We start from the raw sequence: 21,901 nt of genomic DNA, 5'->3' as shown, positions 1-21,901 counted from the left end.
GGGCACATAGTTCTTGTCCTCCCCAGGACACCAGACTTCGAACATTTATTTGTCTTGTGTTCTGGAATTTGTTGATTGAACTAAAACTTTGAAATGATTTGTGAACCTACATTTGTGATAATCTTTCTAGTGTATCTTTCTGTTTGTCCTGCGGTGGCAGTCTTAAGTCCCAAAGGGGAATGTGAAATACTTGAGGGTGTGCACACATCCCACTCCCCACTTTCTTGACTACTAAATCAGAGTGTCCAGATTTCATGTCTAACAAATAAATGTCAGCCTGTTTTCACATTTCAAGATATTTTCAGAAAGTTTAAGTGTGAGTATATGTAGACACAGTGATTGCGAGGAAAAGAACTGTATAGGTAGGGTCCAGAGCCCCAAAGGAAAACGGACCACAAACTCCATGGTCTTCTCTTTTGTCCCCATGTTTCCATGTCAGTTTTACATGGAAAAAATGAGATAGTGAGGGGAGAATTAGCTTGCCTGGTGATTGCAGTATTATTAGGCAAGTTGGTTTGAGAACCACTGCCTGGCTTTCTTTAGCGCTTAAACCTTCATACCACTCTTGCTTTTTTCTTTTTTGTAGATGACCTTGACGTGCAATTAGGGCTAATACTGAATTCTCTTAGAACATGGTCCATCAGATTATATGTTTACACATGCAGTCTCTTAAATAGTAGTTTCCATTTTGGTGATGTAAGTGATGAAAATTCATATTCCCAGGTTAGTTTCTTTAGTTGCTGAGTTTTAATTCAAGGGGTAATAAGTGCAAAACGTAGACTTATTAATATTTTTATTATACTCGTTAAACTCCAGCCCAGTGAAGAAAGGACTAAACTAATTGAGTCCCTGCCCTGCAGGTTCCTTGGTTAACAGTCATATTTTCCTGAGCTGTTCTAAGCCCCAGATTCAAGCTTGTTTGACAACTTGGGTTGGTAATGAAAACAGACCAGATTTTATATTGACTATTAACCCCAATAAATTTCTAGTGGAAATTACACTTATCCCTTAAATAATAGGAAATATTCTCTTTTGGAGGAGCTTTGATATTATGTGGTTATAAAAAAAATTGGGGATTGACCGGTTATTTTTTCTTGGGCACACCAAAATTCTCTCCTAGTTTTAGTAATTATAGTGGCAAATGCTGTTGATAACACCTAAGACTAATTTACTACTGTTTATTTGGACTCTATAAAAGCAGTCTAAAATTTAGTGGGAAATATTACTGAAAAATGTGTAGCAACTTGGAAATGTTACAGGAAATGGTGGTGAACTGCATATAGGATTTAGGATGGTGTGGTTCTGGTTTGATAACTTGGTTTGAGGTCAGAATCATTGTGATTTACGGATGCCTGGTGTCTCTAGGGTTTCAGGGCTGTTGGGATCTCCCAATTAGACCAGTCTCAATTCAGTTTGGCTAAACTCCGACCACTTGTGTATACTCTAAATCATTAGCAACTGTTTTGATGGAAATTGGGATCACAGTTGACTGAATCAACATGGTTATGTAACGACTAGATTTCTGATATTTTACAAAACAATGATTGGTTTTTAAAACTGAATTTTAGGCAATTATAGAAAGTATCAGTCCAACTGAGCATTACTTAGGGGAATACATAAAGTATAAGAAGCAGTTTTCTTGGAGTTCCTGTCATGGCTTAGTGGAAATGAGCCTGATTAATATCCATGGGGCCAGGTTCCATCCCTGGCCTCACTCGGTGCATTTCTGTGAGCTGTGGTGGATCCAGGGTTGCTGTGGTATAGGCCGGCAGCTGCAGCTCTGATTTCACCCCTACCCTGGGAACTTCCATATGCCTCGGGTGTGGCCCTAAAAGGCAAAAAAAAAAAAAAAAAAAAAAAAAGAAGAAAAAGAAGCAGTTTTTATTGGTTCTGGTTGCGTAAGCTGTTTATTCTTTGCCCATTTATTGAGCATCTGTTATGTGTCAGATACAGCATTAGGCTCTGGTACATGCATTTATCCTGTGTTTAAAAAGTTACAGTTAGGTGAGACGAGCCAGAAACATGTAAAGATATAAGTGCAATGAGATGTTATGGATACTTTGTCAAAACTGTGAAGGTACATAGGAGGGAGAGATCAATCTTGTAGTTTCGGGATTGACATGCATTATGGTATAGTCCTTAGATTGCTAAAGTCAGTTCCATTAAACATTAAAATATGATGGTGAGGAGTTCCCATTGTGGTACAGCGGAAACGAATCTGACACTAGGAACCAGGAGATTTCGGATTTAATCCCTGGCCTTGCTCAGTAAGGATATGGTGTTGCTGTGAGCTGTGGTGTAGGTTGCAGATGCGGCTCAGATCTCGCGTTGCTGTGGCTGTGGTGTAGGCTGGCAGCTGTAGCTCTGATTAGACCCTAGCCTGGGAACCTCTGTATGCCACAGGTGTGGCCCTAAAAAGAAAAAAGAAAAAAAAAAAAAAAAAAGATGGTGATATAGTGATTCTTAAGAGGAATCAATAATATTAAAGTCATCAGTTAATGTTGAAGGCTGTTAGATCCAAGAAATAGAAAAATGAACACCAGAGTTTGACTTCTGAGATCTGGCAAATCCAGTTCAACCATGGCCCTAAAGGAATGTTTCTTGTGACTTAAAGATCAGACCTTTTTGCTTATACTTACTCTGAAATGCTGTTTGCCCAGGTATGCACAGGGTGGAGGCAGGGGTAGTATATGACATGTCATGAACAGAGAGACAGTAAAATCTGACTCACAGACGCTCTGAAGCACAGGGTCTCCTAGGTGAGTGGTGTGATCAGACGATCTGGCAGAGCTGGGTATAGTAGAGCATTGGCAAGATAAAGAAATAACATCATTTGTTAGGTGAAAACAAAGATTAAATTTGAAGTTTGTATATATGGAAGAGAGTCTGGGCATCATGCAAGACAACAATGTTTATTGAAGGACATGTTGCTTCTGGAAACGTTGTTGAGTTTTTATTTTTTATTTATTGTCTTAAAAAATATTTATTTTCCTTTTACTGCTGCACCTGTGGCAAATGGAAGTTCCTAGGCTAGGGGTTGAATTGGAGCTGCAGCTGAGGCTTATGTCACAGTCACAGCAACACTGGATCCCAGCCACATCTGCAACCTACACTGCAGCTTGGGGGCAACATTGGATCCTTAATCTACCTCTCAGGGCTAGGGATGGAACCCGAAGCCTCACAGAGACAGTGTTGCGTCCTTAACCCACTAAGCCATAATGGGAACTCCTTTTCTGAGTTTTTAACCAAGGGAATTCATAAATGGGAGTGCCTTTAGACTGTGCTTTTAGATAGAAGTAATAGCTCAGTCTGGAAGAGTGACTTCCTTCTGGGGCCAATGAGAGAGGAATGTGTTGCCTGGCGGCCCCCAGGCCATGGCTCAGGGTATTGGGAGAAGAAAAAGTCCCCGCAGCTGGATAATTATGGATAGCTGTCTGCTTAAGAGCTTCCACTTTTTAAGCCTGAACCGTAAACCACCTTGTTTTGCAGATCCCTTTTCTTTTTTCTGATTACTCCTTCCCACTAGATCCTTAACCTCTTACTCTCTAGAATTAACTTCTTCCTCTGTGCTTCTTCCTGGTAGCTTTTAAGTGTGTCAGACCACCCCCATCCTTAGGAAATCTTTTCAAGTTTATAGCATACTGTTACCTCTGCCTCAACTTATTCACGTGTAAAGGTTAAAAATGAATTGTTGATTTCCACTACCTCCAATTTTCTTTTACTCTCCAGCTTCTCAATTCACTGTAAATTTTTTTTTTTTTTTGCCTCTACTAGTCTGTCAGACCTGCCTGGCCTATACCTGCCACTGTTCTTTGGTCTTAGCTTCTATGGTGTGACTCTTTTTCTCTCCCCAGTCCTTCTAAAAGCTTCTTCGCCAGCATACTTTCTTCCCACTCTATTTGATAGTTACTACTCACTGAGGATCAGTTCCTGACCCTCTTGTCTTTTCCTTCATCGCTCGCTTACTTTCATGCCTCTTCTCCTCCTCAGTTCATTTGTGAAGCTCTCTTGCATGGGTGGAACATCTTCTGAAAGGATCTTTATTCTGTAAAATCATCTCTATAACCTCTTGTTACACACACTGTAAAAAAAAATTTTTTCACTCGTGTGTTTATGTACTCTGGTTTGTATCTTGTCTAATTCATTCTCTTTGTTTTTTTGTTTTTTGTCTTTTTTTGCTTTTTGCTTTTTAGGGCTGCACCTGCGGCCTATGGAGATCCCAGGCTAGGGACTGAATCAGAGTTATAGCTGCTGTCCTACACTACAGCCATAACCACACCAGATCCGAGCCACATCTGCGACCCACAGCACAGCTCGAGGCAACGCTAGATCATTAACCCACTGAGCGAGGCCAGGGATTGAACCCGAATCCTCATGGTTCTAGTCAAATTAGTTTCCGCTGCACCACGATGGGAGCTCCTCGTTCTCTTTATTTGCACCTTGTATTTGTATGTTGTTTGCCTTTTTACCCCTAGAGTTAATACCTTAAAAACTGTTTAATGTATAATACATGCTAGGTATTCAGTAAACGGTTATTGTTAATGATTAATAAAAATTCAGATATAAAATTAAGTATTAGAGTAGATTGTGGCCTCTAGTCTTTTCCCATGAACCTTTTTTTCATTGATGATAATAATAGCCAGCATTTTTTCAGCATTACTAAGTGTTAGGTACCATGAAGAATAATTCGTGTTTTTTTTTTCCTCTTACGTTTCATAGCAGCTCTATGTAATGATACTTTTGCTCTCTCCATTTTACAGGTGAAGAAATTGAGGTTTAGGGAGAATAAGTGATTTGTTTAAGGCTTCCTTAAACCCAGGTCTTTCTAACTCCAGAGTCCCTATAACTGACTGCTGCACTCTTAAGAAAGCTACTATTTGTATTTAAAAGGTTTGTTTTTATTTTTTAAGTAAAATATAGTAGTACAGATAATTCAGTTAAAATCTCAATCCAAGGAGTTCCCCTGGTTTCAGTGGTAACGAACCCGACTAGTATCCATGAAGACTTGGGTGCAGTCCCTGGCCCTGCTTAGCGGGTTAAGGTTCTGGCATTGCCCTGAGCTGTGGTGTAGGTCAAAGACTCGGCTCAGATCTGGCATTGCTGTGGCTATGCTATAGGCCGGCAGCTATAGCTCCTATTTGACCCCTAGCCTGGGAATGTCCATATGCTGTGGGTGCGGCCCTAAAAAGATTAAAAAAAAAAAAATCAAAAAATCTCAATCCAGGAAGAAATGCCTAAAAGAGCCACTTGATTTAGTTACTGTCTTAATCCTTTTCCTCAGTTTAAAATAATCAGATTACTAAGAACCTGGAGTTCCCTGAGGGCTCAGTGGGTTAAGGACCCACTGTTGTCACTGCTGTGGGGTGACAGCACAGCAGTCCAGGAACTTCTGCATACCACAGGTGCATCCCCCTCCCCCAAAAAAAGAAACAGTCTGCCTCTAGAAATGTATTCAACTTTGACACAAAATCAGATTCTATAACTCTTGTTTCACTTGTGTCAGTTGTCCTGAATTTTAAGAGGTTGTGCCAGACCATTCCTCCAGTGTGTTCTCAGCGTTGGAACTACCAAACAAGTTTAGCCATTAAGTAATACCAGGAATTGGTTAGCTTCCTGGAAACAGATTTTGTCAACTTGATAGACCAGCTCTTATAATAGCATCATTTTACACAGAATTAGAAACAGTTTCTCTAGTCACACGTGTCATGTATTTGACTTGAAAAGCATATGTGTGTGTCTGCATGTATTCACATCCATCTTGTTTCGATGTCTGAGATGAGACAATTGAAATTCTCATTTCAGAGGGTGGTTACCTTGATACCGAAAACTCCATGCATTCTGCTGCAGGACCATCACTGGATGGTCCTCAGAAAACACCCATCTAATCATAATTGTACTTGAAATTAACTGTTACATTTGGCTCAATAATTTTATACATGTATAATATTTAATGACATATGAGCAATATATAAGCATGTGTGTGTGTGTGTATATATATATATATATATATTAGCCAATCATCCTAGCTTAGATGTTATGCTCTGTTTTTACATTTTGGTTAGGAGGTTAAAAAACAAAAACCAAGCAGGTTCCCTCTCTTTAAGGAGCTTATAGGTAAATTGCTAAAAATATAAAATAATCGATGGGATGTATGTGTTTTAATTTTGACAAGTGTCTTTGTATAGATACCCACTTCCTCCTCTGTTATTCCATTTATCTCATTCTTTTGGTTTTACAGCTCTATCACTTTCATACTTTTGAATATATTTTGAAGTGGAATTAGTTGGGAAGTTACTCTACTGATGTTTTTCCAGCAAGTCTTAAATCTCATTTTCTGATCAGGCAAAAACCTCTTCATGGGCACCCTTCTCCTTCCTTTTCTGCACCTTCTCAAATGGCATATAGGGCATCTGAGTAGAGTTGGTCTAGGAAAGGGGAGAAGCAAATAACACCGTTTTACTTCCTATGCTCCATGCTGCTCTTTCCATGGGGTATGAGAATATTTTCAACAGACAGTGATACAGGGCTGAAGATCGGCACCCTTTTTGGGTGGAGCCTTTTTATTTTTTTCAATTTAAAACTTTTTAAAAATTTTGGCTGCCACTGCAGCATGTGGAAGTTCCCAGGCCAGGGATCAAATCTGTGCCACAGCAGTGACCCGAGCTGCTGCAGTGACAACACCAGATCCTTAACTTATTGTGCCACACGGGAACTCTTTTTTGGTGGAGTCTTACACTGCTTATTTTAAGGTGCGCCCTGAGTCCCTAAGTGACTGACTTGTTACTAAAGCAAGTGTAAAAACTCATTCCTCAGGTATCTTTGCAGATCAACAAATCAATTTTATTTTCTACACCACAGTGCCATTTGAGTGGACAAGGACCTCTTGAAAGACCTGGGAGAATTTTGCAAAACATGGAATTGGGCTGTTTTAGGTTCTAGGTTTTAGCCAGTTGTCTTCAGTGCATGAGAACTCTAGTGCTCTATGCTATTTCAAGAAAGGGGGATTACAAGTAATACCAGTAAGGCAGAGACAATGCGTTGCTTGGTCAGTTAGGGAAGAAAAACAATAGAAATGCCTTTTAACTTCCCTCTGGGAAGCAGAAAGCCTATAAACTTGTAAAGAGTTGGGAGGGGAGGCCTTCAAAGGCTAGGCAACTTATGTTCAAAACAGCAACCTGAGGTCCTCGTTTAGTACCTTTTAAAACATGCTTTTCTACAAACGATGCTTTTCTACAAACGATGCTTTAAGAATAAGTCGGAGTTCCCATCGTGGTGCAGTGGTTAACGAATCCGACTAGGAACCATGAGGTTGCGGGATCTATCCCTGGCCTTGCTCAGTGGGTTAAAGATCTGGCGTTGCCCTGAGCTGCGGTGGAGGTGGCAGACTCGGCTCCGATCCCACGTTGCTGTGGCTCTGGCGTAGGCCAGCAGCTACAGCTCCGATTTGACCCCTAGCCTGGGAACCTCCATGTGCTGCGAGCGAGGCTCTAGAAAATACGAAAAGACAATAAATAAATAAGTAAATAAATAAAAAATAAAAAAAGAATGTCTTTGTCCCATAATCAACTCCATGAATTCATCTTTTCACTCCGTACCCTACTACACTGTGCTCTGTTGTTCTTCACTTCATTCCAACTTCTCATCTATTTTTTCTGGTTGAGTTTCTCTGGCACGAGGAATTGCTCTGTTTGAGCACCTCCCTTGCCCCCAGTGAATTCATAGATATTGCTGCCAGAAATCTGATTGGAAAGCTATTAGAATCCATTAAAATTCACATTGCCATAGTCTGACCTCAGTTATCTACTTTTCACGGATAGCAAATTCATGTGATTATAGTTACAGGATCTGTCATTTCACCTGGGCAGAACTCCCTGAGTATGTCATGTTTATTTGTGAAAGTACTTTTGTGGTCTGTGTTAAAGTATCTTAGTGCATGTGCTTTCTTTCTTTGCAGACGAACAGGAGGCACTGAACTCGATCATGAAGGATCTGGTGGCCCTCCAGATGAGCCGACGTCCCCGGGTGCCTGGATATGAGACCATTAAGAACAAAGACACTGGTCACCCAAATAGGCAGGTGTGTGTGTGGCCATAGCAGGCTTAATTGGACTTGGTGGGGAGAGGTGTTCAAGTGGGAAATATTTGAGAAGCCAATGATGCTTGAATGCTATTGGCCCCTTCTTTTCACAGTCTGTTAAGTGGTAAGTGCTGAATACCAATCAGGTGTGGGTCATGTTCTGCAGTCCCAATGCCTCGTGCATCTGACCTTATACATAAATGTTTCATCTGTGGGAATAAGAGTAGTTTCCTCGCTAATTATGGGGACAGTATTCATATAATTTTTTCTTTACTGATCATTTGGCAAATGTTTTATCCAGATTCACAATCACAAACTCAGAAGATTTTTGTAGCTATGTTACAGTGTATACTCAGGAAACATTATTTTCAGTATTAGTTTATGTAAGCTAAAATTAGGAAGGGAAGTTTATTTAATAATACTTGATATAATATATTCTGAAGGTAACAATGAGTGATTTTGTTGTTATTGTTGTTTATAGTTGTTCTCCTTCATTCACTTGGGTAGTTGAGAGTGCCTGTTTTATTGAGAGTTGTGTGCTTCCTTAGGGAAAGTTTGTATTTCGTTAACATTTAAACTTGTGCACTTTTGAGAACCTTCTCACCTCCACTGTCATTTACCTCTCAGTCTCCTGGGTCCTTTGGGCGGCAGAGAAGAGTGAATGATGGGGAGCTTTTCTTCCTACTGGGTATCAGATGGCGTGTTTGGTGTATTTAATGAAATTTGTCATAATAACCTGCCTTGTGGTTCTCTTTGTCATCAGCTAACCTTCTTTCTCCTCATTTGTACCTTATCTACCATTCTTTAGAAGTACTCTTGGTTCCTGGAGAAAATACAAGCCTAGAACCTTTTCTGTCTGAGGTCTGCTAGATATAGCCTCCCAGGGTATTTCCTGCCTTTAGGAAAACTAGGGAGCCTGAGTCCTTTTGTTTCAGTTTTAGTAGAAGGAAGAGTTTAGAAAGCTGCTTTTATTTTTTTGTGGTTACTTTACAGACCTGGAAGAACAACAGAATAGGGCCCATTCTTGTACTGTGTTCATACATTATTCTTGTACTGGTGGCTTCTCCCTTGCTGTAATTCATTTCTATACAAAGCTGCTTTTGGAAGGGAGCATTTTACCAGAAGTGAATCCCCTCCCCCCCAGGCTTGAGTCTAATGACCTCACTTTCCTTCCTGTCTTCCTATGTGGAGTGTGCTTGCTAATGCTGCTCCAGTCACCTGATCTTTCTCCGAATGGGACTATTTGTGTGGGTACCAGTTAGTAGATGAAAAGGGGAAGCTTTCTTGAATTGGAAGGCCCCAAGGAAAACCCGGCTGAGAAGAGGAGGGGTGAAGTGGTCTCAGATCATGCCTTGAAGGGAGATTACCTTTTAGGAATCCTGCTTAGAGCCTACAACCTATTATAAGAAATGTCCTGATTTTTACTGTGCCTGCTGCTGTGTTACTGGAGTGAAGGCAGTATAAAGGTAGAAGTCCTTGAAAAAGATAAGCTTGTATCAGGAAGTAATCTTAACAAGAATTACTAACTCTTTGGACTCACAGTTTACTTGAGTATTGTCAAATTTTTTCTGTTGCATGAAGGATACAAATTATTAACCTCAGTTTTTTTGTTTTTAAAGAAAAAACACAACAGCAGCAGCTCAGCCCTTCTGAACAGCCCCACAGTAACAGCAAGTTCATGTGCAGGGGCCAGTGAGAAAAAGAAATTTTTGGTAAGGAACAAAATTACCCGTTAAAGCTAAAATGTGCTTTTAAATCCAATGCTAGTGCTGGAAGAGTGTGGAATTCATTTCCTGGACAGATTGTTTTTGTGGATATGTAGGGAGCGCTTGTTACTCATTACCTGTGTTCTGTCACCGTTTCTCACAGTGATATTATTCATAAGCAGCCTCTGTCAGTGCTGGCCAGTAAACTCCTGTGATGATAGGAATGTTCTATGTTTGTGCTGTCCAGTGTAGTAGCCACTAGCCACACGTAGCTACTGAGCAACTGAGGAACTGAATTTAAAATTTTACTTAACTTTAATTGTTTTAAATAACCACATGTGGTTAGCAGCTATTGTCTTGGACAGTACAACTTTATATACTGTATAAGGGACTAATGATTTGTTGGCAAGAAATTAAGTACATGTTTGGAGATGAGTACATCTCCTTGGTACATTCACTCCCTCAACACAGGTTCTGAATTTCTGTACATTGGGATAAGCTCATCATTGGGAATCCTGTCTAAGATTCTGTTCTAGGAGCATGGGGGTCTGGGAGGAATGTGAATCTGTGGAATGAGCATGCTGTTTAGAAATTGAAGCTCAGAGTTTTATGTTAATATTGCTAAAAGGGCAATGATAATGTCAAAATAGCTTCTCCCTTTAATAAAGTCAAGGTTGTAGAGTGGCCTCTCCTGGGAAACGTAGCAGGTGTTCAGCTTCTGACCAGGACAAAATATTCTTTGGCAAAATCCTAAAAGTGAAAGGCGAGAGAAAGCCTCAGTGAATGCATTTCCAAGGAAGGATGGGGTGAGATGGAGGTGATGGAAACATTTGGGGGAGGAGGAGGTGTTTACAGCTCAGGGTAATGAAAAGAGCCCAGTCTAAGAGTCCCAAGATGTTAATCATTTGTTAACATAGGACTTTACAGTTAACAGAGTGAATTCCCTTTTAAAAAAGTCTTGTTTTTGTTTGCTTGGAACTGGGATAGGATTGGACCATTTTCTCCACTACTGGTCTTTCTGCCAAAAGGTCCATGGTTAAGAGGAGAAAGGAAAGAAAGCAAAACCTAATTTAAATGTCTAAGAGATACCCAATTGGTCTAAGAAATGTCAATTTGGGCTGAAGTTTCAAATTGCAGAATCCTAGTTGAAAGTAAGCTAAGTATTTTGGCCAGCAGGAAGGTGCTTTGTCCAGTGATGAGATGCACTGGCAGAGGCAAGCAGCACTTAAGTGTGAGAATGGCAGAGCTGAGATTGGCATAGCCTCATGGGCTCAAGCTTGGCACAGTAGGGAATGCCAGGGGAGCTGAGGGTTCATTGACGAGTTGTTTGGGACCTGGGACCTAGAAGAACTGGAAAACCTAATGTAATAACTCTACTTGGTAGGACTTCAGACATCCTCTTTCTTGAGTAAACAAGCTAGGCAATGATTGAGAAAGAGAATAGCTAAGCATTCTAAGCAGTTATGGAAGTGCAGGGGCATGAGGTGCTTGGTTTTTCAGCTCTTTGCTAGGAGGAGGGGTCTGTGCTCTTTGTATTCTTCTACCTGGACATTAGGTCCCTGGAAGCCTATAGCCTGGTCGGAGCTGGCTACACATTCTTAGATATGTATGGCACATCCTAGGTATGGCTAGAGCCTATGGACGGTTTTGTAGGCCATGCTGTGCAACATCCCTTTACCAGTCATTAACTCACAGTACTTTATCAACAAGCACTCTTTCTCTGTGAGGTTGACAGCTTAATAGAGTGAAAAGAGCACTGGTCTACAAATCCTTGAGTTGTTTAATCCTTCAACATGAGATTTTACAATTTACAGAGTGCTTTCAACAACAAAAGTTAACAAAATAACAACTATAAATGTGTATAATATATTATAAAGTTTACAAAGTGCTTATGCAAAGGTATTAAATAGAGCCAGGAAGCAAACCCAGAACTTCTGACTCCTGGTCAGAATGGTTTTACCATATGTAAGTCTAATAACCTTTCTAAACCTCAGTTTTTCCATCTGAAAATACAGGCATAGTGTCTACCTCTGAAAGTTGTTGTAAGATCATAGACAGAACATAAAGTATTTTATACATTGTAAAACAATGTACAAATGTAGTGATTATATCGCTTCTGTTATGTTCTGACGTTGTAGGTATGAGCCCTAGTAAAAGCTTCTAACCAGAACTATGCAGATTGTCATGGAACCGAAAGGGTTAAGGTTTTATACTTTTATTGAATTGTCATTACTATCTATTAGATGGTCCTTTGCAGACTTCTGAAGCTAGCCTAATATATGAAAGTCCCAGTGGAAGAAGAAATAGAATCCTTATTTCCATGGATTCTTTTCCCTTGAATCTTTTAATTTTTTTAAAAAATTTCTTTTAAAATTTTATTGCCACACCTGAGGCATATGGAAGTTCCTGGGCCAGGGACTGAATCCGAGCCACAGCTGTGACCTTTGCAATGACTGGAGCTTCTACAGTGGGGTTCTTTTTTGTCTTTGTATTTGAGGGCTGCACCCATGGTATATGGAAATTTCCATGTTAGGGGTCGAATTGGAGCCATAGCTGCCAACCTATGCCTCAGCCATAGCGTGCGGGATCCAAGCCATGTCTGTGAACTACACCACAGCTCACAGCAACGCTGGATCCTTAACTCACTTGAGCAGCATGGATACTCATCGGGTTTGTTACCACTGAGCGACAACGGGAACTCCTGCAGTGGAATTCTTAACACACCGTGCCACAGTGGGAACTTTATGTTCCTTTGAATCTTATCACACTGGTAGGTTAAGGCTTGAACAGAGTCCATGGTCTGAGTCTGACCCTCTACATATTCACTAGTGGGTACTTCACAATGGAAAAGTTGCTTTTTTTTCACAGCAGGTGCTGCAAGGGCAGGCTCCTGGCTATCAGTTGTAGAGGAGAGATTTCTAGGAGCTATTCCTCCAGCAGGGTCAGTGTTGAGCAGACTGTCTTTTGCTTTTACTGTGATAGTCCTGCCTCTTCAGGACTTCCCTTTCTCTTTCAAGGGTTGTTGATAAGATAGTCCGGCTAGTTCGAAAACAAAACATAACGCATTATACAAGTCTCATGTCAATTTCGTAAGAAGTTTCCTTTTCTGTGTTAGTTTATTAAGTAGTAATAAATAACTAATACACCATTTAATCATTAATTTATTCACTGATTCCCTGAGCCAGGCACAGTGCTAGGACTGGGGATATAGAAGGAACAAGGGCAGAGAAAAAGGTTGCTTGCTTTTTTCTTTTTTTTTTTTTTCCCCCCCTTTTCTTTTTAGGGCCATGCTCTCAGCATATGGAAGTTCCTAGGCTAGGGGTCAAATTGGAGCTACAGGTGCCGGCCTACACCACAGCCACAGCAACTCGGGATCTGAGCTGCATCTGCAACCTACACCACAGCTCACGGCAATGCTGATCAAGGCCAGGCATGGAACCTGTGTCCTCATGGATACTAGTTTGGCTCATTACCACTGAGCCACAGCAGGAAAGCCCAGGGTTGCTTTATAATCATCTCTTCCACTGATCTCTTAGAACTTTCCTGCGTCACACAAATAAAATCATTTTTGTTGCTCTTGGCTTTTTCTTCCAATTTATTTACTGTCTTTAGTAAAATAAAGACTCTAGTGCCAAAGATGGAAACCGTTAAAGGTATATAGCAACTATAGGGAGGGGGAGCACTACAGAATCAGAGAGAGGGTACCAAAGATGATACCTGGCTGGGGCTTTTGCCAGGTCAGAGGTTAACAAACCTTTGTTTAATAAACACGTTGTTGTTGTTTTGAGTTCTTGGGAACTTTCTTGGGTTGCATGTTCAGTCATTGAGTTCAGACTTTGAGAAGATCATTTCAAAGTTTGGTATCATTAGTTACTCCACTTGCCCCCAATGAGTTCCCAAATCTGTAACTCAGCCTGGAGGCCTGCACTGACCTTCTCCTGGGCATAGCTCTCACTCTTCCTTTCACCAGATTGGCTCTGGTGGGAGGGGGATATGAACCTGCCTAGACCTGAATTTTTGTGCTGGAACTTTTTTCTCAGCAGCTGTGGCACCTTTCCATTCACTTCAACCTGTGCCTATACTCAAGCTTCTTGGACAAACGAAATATACGTTATATTCCCTGGAATCATGCAGTCTTAACTAGAAATGAGAAATAGATGGGAGAAAAAAAGAAATTGAGGTGGGATGTGACTGTGCCTAAATGTGTGATACAGATACTGAGAGCCACAGGAGGCCAGGAAAGTGAAAGATGACCTAGGGCTGAAGGAGTTAGAGTCATTTCTGGGGCAGGTGGCATTGGAAGTGGACTGTGAAGGATGTGTCAGAGTTCAGCAAGGTGGAGAGGAGAAAGTGTGGCACTCCAGGCTGGAAACCTGGTTTTTTTAATTTTAGGGTCACACCTGTAGCATATGGAAGTTCCCAGGCTAGGGGTTGAATTGGAGCTGCAGCTGCCAGCCTATACCACAGCCACAGCAGTGCTGGAACTTTAACCCACTGAATGAGGTCATGGATTGAACCCATATCCTCATGGATACTAACCTGGCTTATTAGTTCCCTGAGCCACCATGGGAACTCTGGGAAACTGAATTATCAAAGGCCTAGTGGTTGGAATGAATATGGCATAGTTCAGGAAATAGGGTGGGCATTGCACTGGCTGGAGAGAGGTTTCCCTTTGAGAACAAACAGTGTGAGATGGTTAGGTAAACTGAGTGAGCTTAAATTCCAGAGGGCTTCGAATGATAGCTTTTGCTCTGTTAACAGGTAAATTCTACGTCTTTGTGACTTTACAAACATTTCCAAAACAGGGAAGAGGAGGACATTGTTCCCCGCTGTCACTTAGGGACCCTGATTGAGGGTAGCTCCTCTGACCTGGAACATGTGGCTGCCATTGAAGAGAGTATAGTGCTCAGTTCTGTTCCCAGCTGTTGGTCAGAACTGGTTACAAAGCCCCAAACTAACTTCAGAAGAGGCTGAGCACTGCAGAGGAGTGCATGGAATGCCTGTGATTGATGTGCTTCTGCCATGGGAGTGCTGCACAGACACCCTTCCCCAGAGGAGGCATCACTTAATATATAGAACATGGAGTTCCCATCATGGCTCAGCAGTAACAAACCAACTAGTATCCCTGAGGATGTGGGTTTGATCCCTGGCCTCACTCAGTGGGTTAAGGATCCGGCGTTGCGGTGAGCTATGGTGTAGGTAGAAGATTCAACTCGGATCCCATGTTGCTGTGGCTGTGGTGTAGGCTGGCAGCTGCAGCTCTGATTCAACCCTTCATCTGGGAACTTCCGTATGCCACGGTGTGACCCTAAAAAGCAAAAGAATTATATGTGTGTGTACACACACACAGAGAGAGAGAGAGAGAGTGTACTGCTCTAAATCTAGAAGTGCATTCTGAAACACTTTTGGCTCCAAGGGTTTTTGGTTAAAGGAGAATGGACCTGTATAATCATTTATTGAACACGTATGTGTCAGATAGATACTCTTATCTTTGTCCAAATTATGTGATAATTCCATGAGATAGATACTATCACTGTTTTCACTTTACAGATGAGGAAGCTGGGTCACAGAGAGATTAGTAACAAGTTCAAGGTTACAGTGGGGAGGTTGTAGAGCCAGGATTTCAAGCCTGACGTTTTGACTCTGGCACTGCATTCCTGACAGCGATTTATCTTCCTCAAATACAAGGCAGACAGATGAGGTTTTGCTTGAGAAATTGGGGCTGAACATAGAGATTTGGGAAAGTTCTATTCAGATTTTTAATTCCTGCTGAGCAGATGTGAGGAGAGGGAGAGAAATCCAGAGGCCAAAAGTCCAAACATTGAGGAACAGTCACATGTTGGGGGAGGGGTGGGAGAAGGCTTGAGGAAGAGGAACCAGCAAAGAAGCAGAAGTGATTAGAGTGGTGGCAGGTTTCCTGGGTTGGTATAGTGTCACAGAGGCAAGGAGGAGAGAACCTCGTGACAGAGGACATGGTCGCCAGAGTGAAATGCCTCGGGGAGGCAGGGAGAATGACTGGCAGGAAGGAATTGAATCCAGTTATCTTTATCTGAATTTTCTTATCCATGGCTTACTCTAGCCTGCCTGTCAGGGGAAACTCAGATTTAGGAACTTGGTAGATTTGGGCATACCATGTAGTACATGGAAGCCAGTCATGGGCCTGCATCCTGCTCTGGAAAGGCTATTACCACATCAGAGAAGGGATTCAGAAGGCTAGGCATCTTTGTTTACACTGCTTACTAATCACAGGCTAGGTTAGGCTTGAGTAGGAGTGATTTGTGGTTTGAGGCAAAAGTTTAATTCCCTTTCTGACTAAATTCACGTAGAATAGTATTTGGATTATGGCCCATAATGAAATAAATTTAGTTCCTTCAGTCCCACAGAGGTAAGGATGGGATTCCTTCAGAGGTACATATAAATATAATGCCCCAGTTTAAGAATGAGAGCTATTTGTTGTGTGTTTTTTATTACTATTAAAAAAAATTAGAGGAAGTTCCCATTATGGCACAGCAGAAATTAATCAGACTAGGAACCATGAGGTTGCAGGTTCAATCCCTGGCCTTGCTCAGTGGGTTAAGGATCTGCAGTTGCCGTGAGCTGTGGTGTGGGTCTCAGACCTGGCCAGGGTCTGGTGTTGCTGTGGCTCTGGTGTAGGCCGGCACCTGTAGCTCCGATTGGACCCCTAGCCTGGGAACCTCCATATGCCATGGGCGTGGCCCTAAAAAACAAAAAACAAACAAACAAAAAAAGATAGTTGGAATTCCCAGTGCGGTGCAGTAGAAACAAATCTGACGAGTATCCATGAGGATTCAGGTTTGATCCCTGGCCTTGCTAAGTGAGTTAAGGACTCAGCATTGTTGTGAACTGTGGTTTATTTTAGGTCACAGATGTAGCTTGGATCCCATGTTGCTGTGGCTGAGGTGAAGGCCAGCAGCTGCAGCTCTGATTCTACCCCTAACCTGAGAACTTCCATATGCCACAGGTGCCCTAAAAAGAAAAAAGAAAAAATAGGGGCTTCTGCTATGGTGCAGTGGGATCGGTAGCATCTCTGGAACACTGGGACATGGGTTTGATCCTTGGCCCAACACAGTGGGTTAAGGATCCAGCTCAGATCTGATCACTGGCCAAGGAAACTCCATGTGTTGCAGGGCGCCCCAAAAGAAAAACATTTTGTAACAAAAATTAATGTATCATACTAATGTATGATGTTAATAATAGGGGTAACTGGGCGTGGGGAGAAGGGTATATGGACACTTTCTGCTCTATCTGCTTAATTTTTCTACAAATCTAAAACTGTTCTAAAAATAGAATCTGTTAATAAAATATAGTAATAGAGCTACATTAAGGTGTGTTGGGCTGTCAGCAGGAGGAGGTGAAAGGAGTGGTAACCCAGCTGTAGGGACAGATGGGACTGTGTGCTGAGCACTTGTGCTACTTCAGAGCTGGCTGTGGAACTGGACAGTGTGGCTGTCTGGTGATGGCACATCAGAGCATGGCAGCCTGTCTCAGGCCCTTGCCTTGGGAATTGCTTAGCACTTTAGAGAAAGGAGAAGAAGAAGACTGAAAAAACTGTTGTCACTCATACAAACCTTGAGGCCACATGATTACTTCCTCTGCTGCAGAGTCCCATCTCTGCTTGTGTGCACATATGCACGTGTGCATGCACGTATGCACCATCTCTTTCACCTAGAATGCAGACTAGCTGGGGCACACTGCCTTCCCGTTTCGCCTTCTCCATTGCTACCCTCTGTCAGAGCCTCCCTTATTGGTTCCCAAGGGCCCATAGCTTCTTGCATGATCAATACTCTGGTCTTCTGATTCTGACTGCATTATAATTCCACCTCCTCCATGAGTTCTGAAAAGTAAGGTCTTAAAAGATCCTTTGAGAGTTTCCTTCTTTTAGTGCTCCCATTGAATCCCTGCTTCTGTGAGTAAAATAAACTTCCCTTAGCTGTGTGACACATAAGTTTGTAGCACATCTGGGCTTAAGGGTTTGAATCCTGGCTCTTTTTTTTTTTTTTTTTTTTTAAATGGCTGTACCTGCAGCATATGGAGGTTCCCAGGCTAGGGGTCGAATTGGAGTTGTAGCGGCCTGCCTACACCAGAGCCACAGCAACACTAGATCTGAGCCACATCTGCAACCCACACCACAGCTTAACCTGTGGATCCTTAACCAACTGAGTGAGGCCAGGGATCGAACCTGCTACCTCACGGTTCCTAGTCAGGTTTGTTTCTGCTGAGCCATAACTGGAACTGCTGTCATAATTGTTAATGGATGAAGTCCATATGTTACATCGCAGGATAATAGGGCTTTATCAGAGCTAAATATTGAGGAGTTGTCATATTGCAGGCCTGTTCCTCAGGGGAGCTTTGCTGCAACTGTTTAGTATGTGAACTTTACAGGGACACTAAGCTCCTCGAGCCTCCATTTCCTAATTTTTAAATTAATGGGTTAGAGGAGATATATATATATCTATATATATATATATATATTTGTCTTTTTGCCATTTCTTGGGCGGCTTCTGCGGCATATGGAGGTTCCCAGGCTAGGGGTCTAATCGGAGCTGTAGCCGCCAGCTTACACCAGAGCCACAGCAACGCGGGATCCGAGCCACGTCTGCGACCTACACCACAGGTCACAGCAACACCGGATCGTTAACCCACTGAGCAAGGGCAGGGATCGAACCCGCAACCTCATGGTTCCTAGTCGGATTCGTTAACCACTGCACCACGACGGGAACTCCTAGAGGATGTATTCTTATATATTAATTCAGTGACTCTCAAGGTGTATTCTGGGACCCCCCCCCAGAAGGTTCCCAAGAAATTTTTAGGGGTCCATCAGGTCAAAACTGTTTTCATAATAGTACTAAGATGTTACCTGTTCACCCTCATACTCATAAAGAATGTGCAGTAGAGTTTTCCAGAGGCTACCTGATACATCTTATCACAATAGTTTGAAAACAAGCTGATATGAGAGTCCACCTGTCTCCTATTAAGCCATTCACTAAAGAGATTTTCATTCTCCCACTTCACTTTATAAAAAACATTTTTTTTTTTAATTAAAATGTGGGAATTCCTGCTATGGCACAGTGGGTTAAGGATCTAGTATTGTCTCTATGGCAGTATGGGTTTGATCCCTGGCCTGGTACAATAGGTTAAGGATTCTGTTTTGTAGCTGTGACCTGCACCACAACTGCTGCTTGGATTCGATCCCTGGCCTGGGAACTTGCATGTGGCATGGGTGCAGCAAAAAAAAAGTGTTAACACATAATGATTTTTAATTATTTTAAAATTAATAAAATTAGTTAATGAATTTATTGTTTTGCTTTTTAGGGCCACACCTGCAGCACACAGAAGTTCCCAGGCTAGAGGTCGAATGGGAGCTACAGCTGCGGGCCTATGCCACAGCCACAGCAATGCCAGTTCTGGGGCTGCATCTGTGACCTACACCACAGCTCACAGCAACACCAGATTGTTAACCCACTGAGCAAGGCCGGGGATTGAACTTGCTTCCTCATGGATACTAGTCGGGTTCATTACTGCTGAGCCACAACTAGAACTCCAAATAAAATAAGTTTAAATTTTTTTCAGTATTCATTTCTAATATGGCAAATATCAGTAGATATAATTTATATAAGCAAAAGCTCTTTGGGGTCCTCAATAATTTTGAGGGTATGAATTGGACTGAAAGAGAAGTCTAGCCCTTCAGTCTCTTGGGAAAGGGGGTCCTTTGTGCATCCATCTTACCTTTCCACTTTCTGCCTTTTCTATTGTCTTCTCTGTCTGCTCTGTTCTTCATTTGCAGATACTCTGGAACCCTCTTCTTCCTTCCAGGTCACAGTATTTTAATTTGTCTATCTCAGTATAATTTTCATTCATTGACTATGAACCCTTTCTTACCTCTGTTCTTTTCCTCTTCTTCTGTAATATCTTTTCCCCTTTGCTGTCATTTTTTTTTTTTTTTTGCTTTTTTGCTTTTTAGGGCCACACCTGTGGCATTTGGAGGTTCCTGGGCTAGGGGTCCAATCAATCAGAGCTACAGCTGCCAGCCTACACCATAGCCACAGCAATGCAGAATCTGAGCTTTGTCTGCGACCTATACCACAGCTCATGGCAATGCCAGATCCCCAGCCCACTGAGTGAGGTCAGGGATTGAACCTGCATCCTCATGGGTACTAGTCAGATTCACTTCCACTGCACCACAACGGGAACTCCCTGTCATTCTAAACTCCCTCAAGCCCTTTGCAATATCTCTTCCTCCTATTTGTTCCTTAACAGAATATTCTAACACTTCTCCTTCCTCTTATTTCTGACACACTCAAAACTGTTCTTCAATCAATTACTCCATTTAATAAATACTGTTAAGCACAAATATTATATACTATTTCCTTTGCCTGTCACTGGAGCTACAAAAGCAAGAGAGATGTGGTTCTTGTCCTTCTGGAGCTTGAAGGATACCCATAATGGTCAGTTAAGCTAAACCTTTGGACAGTTATAAGGTATTTGTCCAAAGTGTCACTTTACTCCCACTGAGGGTAGCCTTGAAAGGATCACAGAGATCATTAGTATGCAACTATTTATTGCATGTCTACTCTGTATTAGGTATTTTACTTTTACATTTGCTCATTTAGTTCTCCTAGCAGCTCTGTGAATTAGGTGTGTTTAACCCTACTCTGCAGATAAAAAAACTGAGACTCATATTAGATAAGTGACTTGGTTGTGGCAGTATAGTTAGGAATTGTAAGTATTAAGGTTTCTTTTTCTGTTTAATTACATCAGCCAAGAAGGAAAGGTATCCTGGCCAGGAGGCGGTGATACAGTGGGAGAAACTCCAGAGCCAGTTGCAGAAATAGGAAGTGTGTGAGCTTAGAAATGACATGTCAGAGCAGAGCACCTGAGCTAGGGCTGCCACCAAGGGATCTTATCCCAAGAGCTTTGTTGCTCTTGAGGTTGGAGCTCCTTGAAAGGAATGCCTGTCAAGATAGAGAAGCTCCAACAGAGCCAGGGATGTTTGCTGAATATTGCTAAAGGACTGCCTGAGGCGTACCTGGGAAGGGCAGGAGTGACACAGCCAGAGAACTTGCTAACCTGTCTATCATTTCTTTGGCAGAGTGACGTCAGAGTCAAGTTTGAGCACAACGGGGAGAGGCGGTAAGTCTGTCTTCTGATGAGTGGTTGTTTTCCTGTGTGCTGCATTTCTTAGCTTTCAGCTTGGAATGATTGCTGTGGGTCACTGGCTGGGTAATGGGCATAAAGGGGACAGTTTTACCCTTGGCCGGGCCAACTGATTCAGCCTTGTTTCTGGTTTTAGAATTGGAAGCCGTTTCAACTGTTAATGTTGTATTTTACTCTTCTGCTCTTATCCTGCTACTGTGAGCTCTGCCATTGCACTAGGGGAAGAAGTCAGGACACCAGATATACTGAGTCATGCCTTCCAGACACACACTGTGCCACCCGTAGGCATCAGAGGGAGATGAGGATTCTCCCGTGACATGGTGCCATTCCCATGCCCGGTACAGTGTCCCTGGTTTTGTCCACAGTAGGGGTCAGGTTGGTGAATTGGTGGTTTCTTTAAAATGTCTTCTAGGTCATGGGAACCTGCATGTCTTCTCAATTGTGAAAGATTTTGGATCATTCAAGAACATAGAAAGGGAGTTTTTCCAGTCTGTATTCTGTATCTTACTTTAGGGAAATGAGAGTAATGTTACAAAACCCTTCTATCCTTTTCTCTGTTGTCTCCAGATAGTTTTTGTAGAAAGTCAAGGTAGAAGTTCTCAGTGGAGAAAAATATTACTCCACTAATTTCTCAAGTTATTTTAAGGAAAACCTTTAAGAAAGCATACAGAACTCTGGTCATGGGATTTGAGACCCAGTGTGTGCATGTGTGTGGTACATATGCACATAAGCTGCTTTTCTTTTTTTCTTTTTTCTTTTTAGGGCCGCACCCACAGCATGTGGAGGTTCCCAGGCTAGTGGTCAAATTGAAGCTGCAGCTGCCAGCCCACACCACAGCCACAGCAATGCAGGATCCATGCCCTATCTGCAGCCTACACCACAGCTTTTGCAAGGCCAGATCCTTAAACCTACTGAGCAAGGCCAGGGATCGAACTGGATACATT

The 21,901-nt window shown here is 42.1% G+C and overlaps 1 protein-coding gene across 2 annotated transcripts in view; it reads left to right on the top strand.

Moving 5' to 3' along the window:
- The window catches only part of MAP3K3 (mitogen-activated protein kinase kinase kinase 3), a 69,806-nt gene that overhangs the window by 1,844 nt on the left and 46,061 nt on the right, over window positions 1-21,901 (top strand). Inside the window, exons 2-4 of one of the 2 annotated variants that reach the window (XM_003131293.6) lie at window positions 7,955-8,076; window positions 9,696-9,788; window positions 20,893-20,933. In XM_003131293.6, the coding sequence (XP_003131341.3) occupies window positions 7,955-8,076; window positions 9,696-9,788; window positions 20,893-20,933 (256 nt within the window). The remainder of the gene's footprint in view (window positions 1-7,954; window positions 8,077-9,695; window positions 9,789-20,892; window positions 20,934-21,901) is intronic. The other variant, XM_003482965.4, reaches the window with a different exon arrangement.

This window comes from Sus scrofa, chromosome 12 (genome assembly GCF_000003025.6).
Source record: "Sus scrofa isolate TJ Tabasco breed Duroc chromosome 12, Sscrofa11.1, whole genome shotgun sequence".
In the NCBI taxonomy this organism is placed as follows: Eukaryota; Metazoa; Chordata; class Mammalia; order Artiodactyla; family Suidae; genus Sus; species Sus scrofa.
The sequence above is the reverse complement of the archived record's forward strand: the minus strand, read 5'-3'. Positions and strand labels throughout refer to the sequence as shown.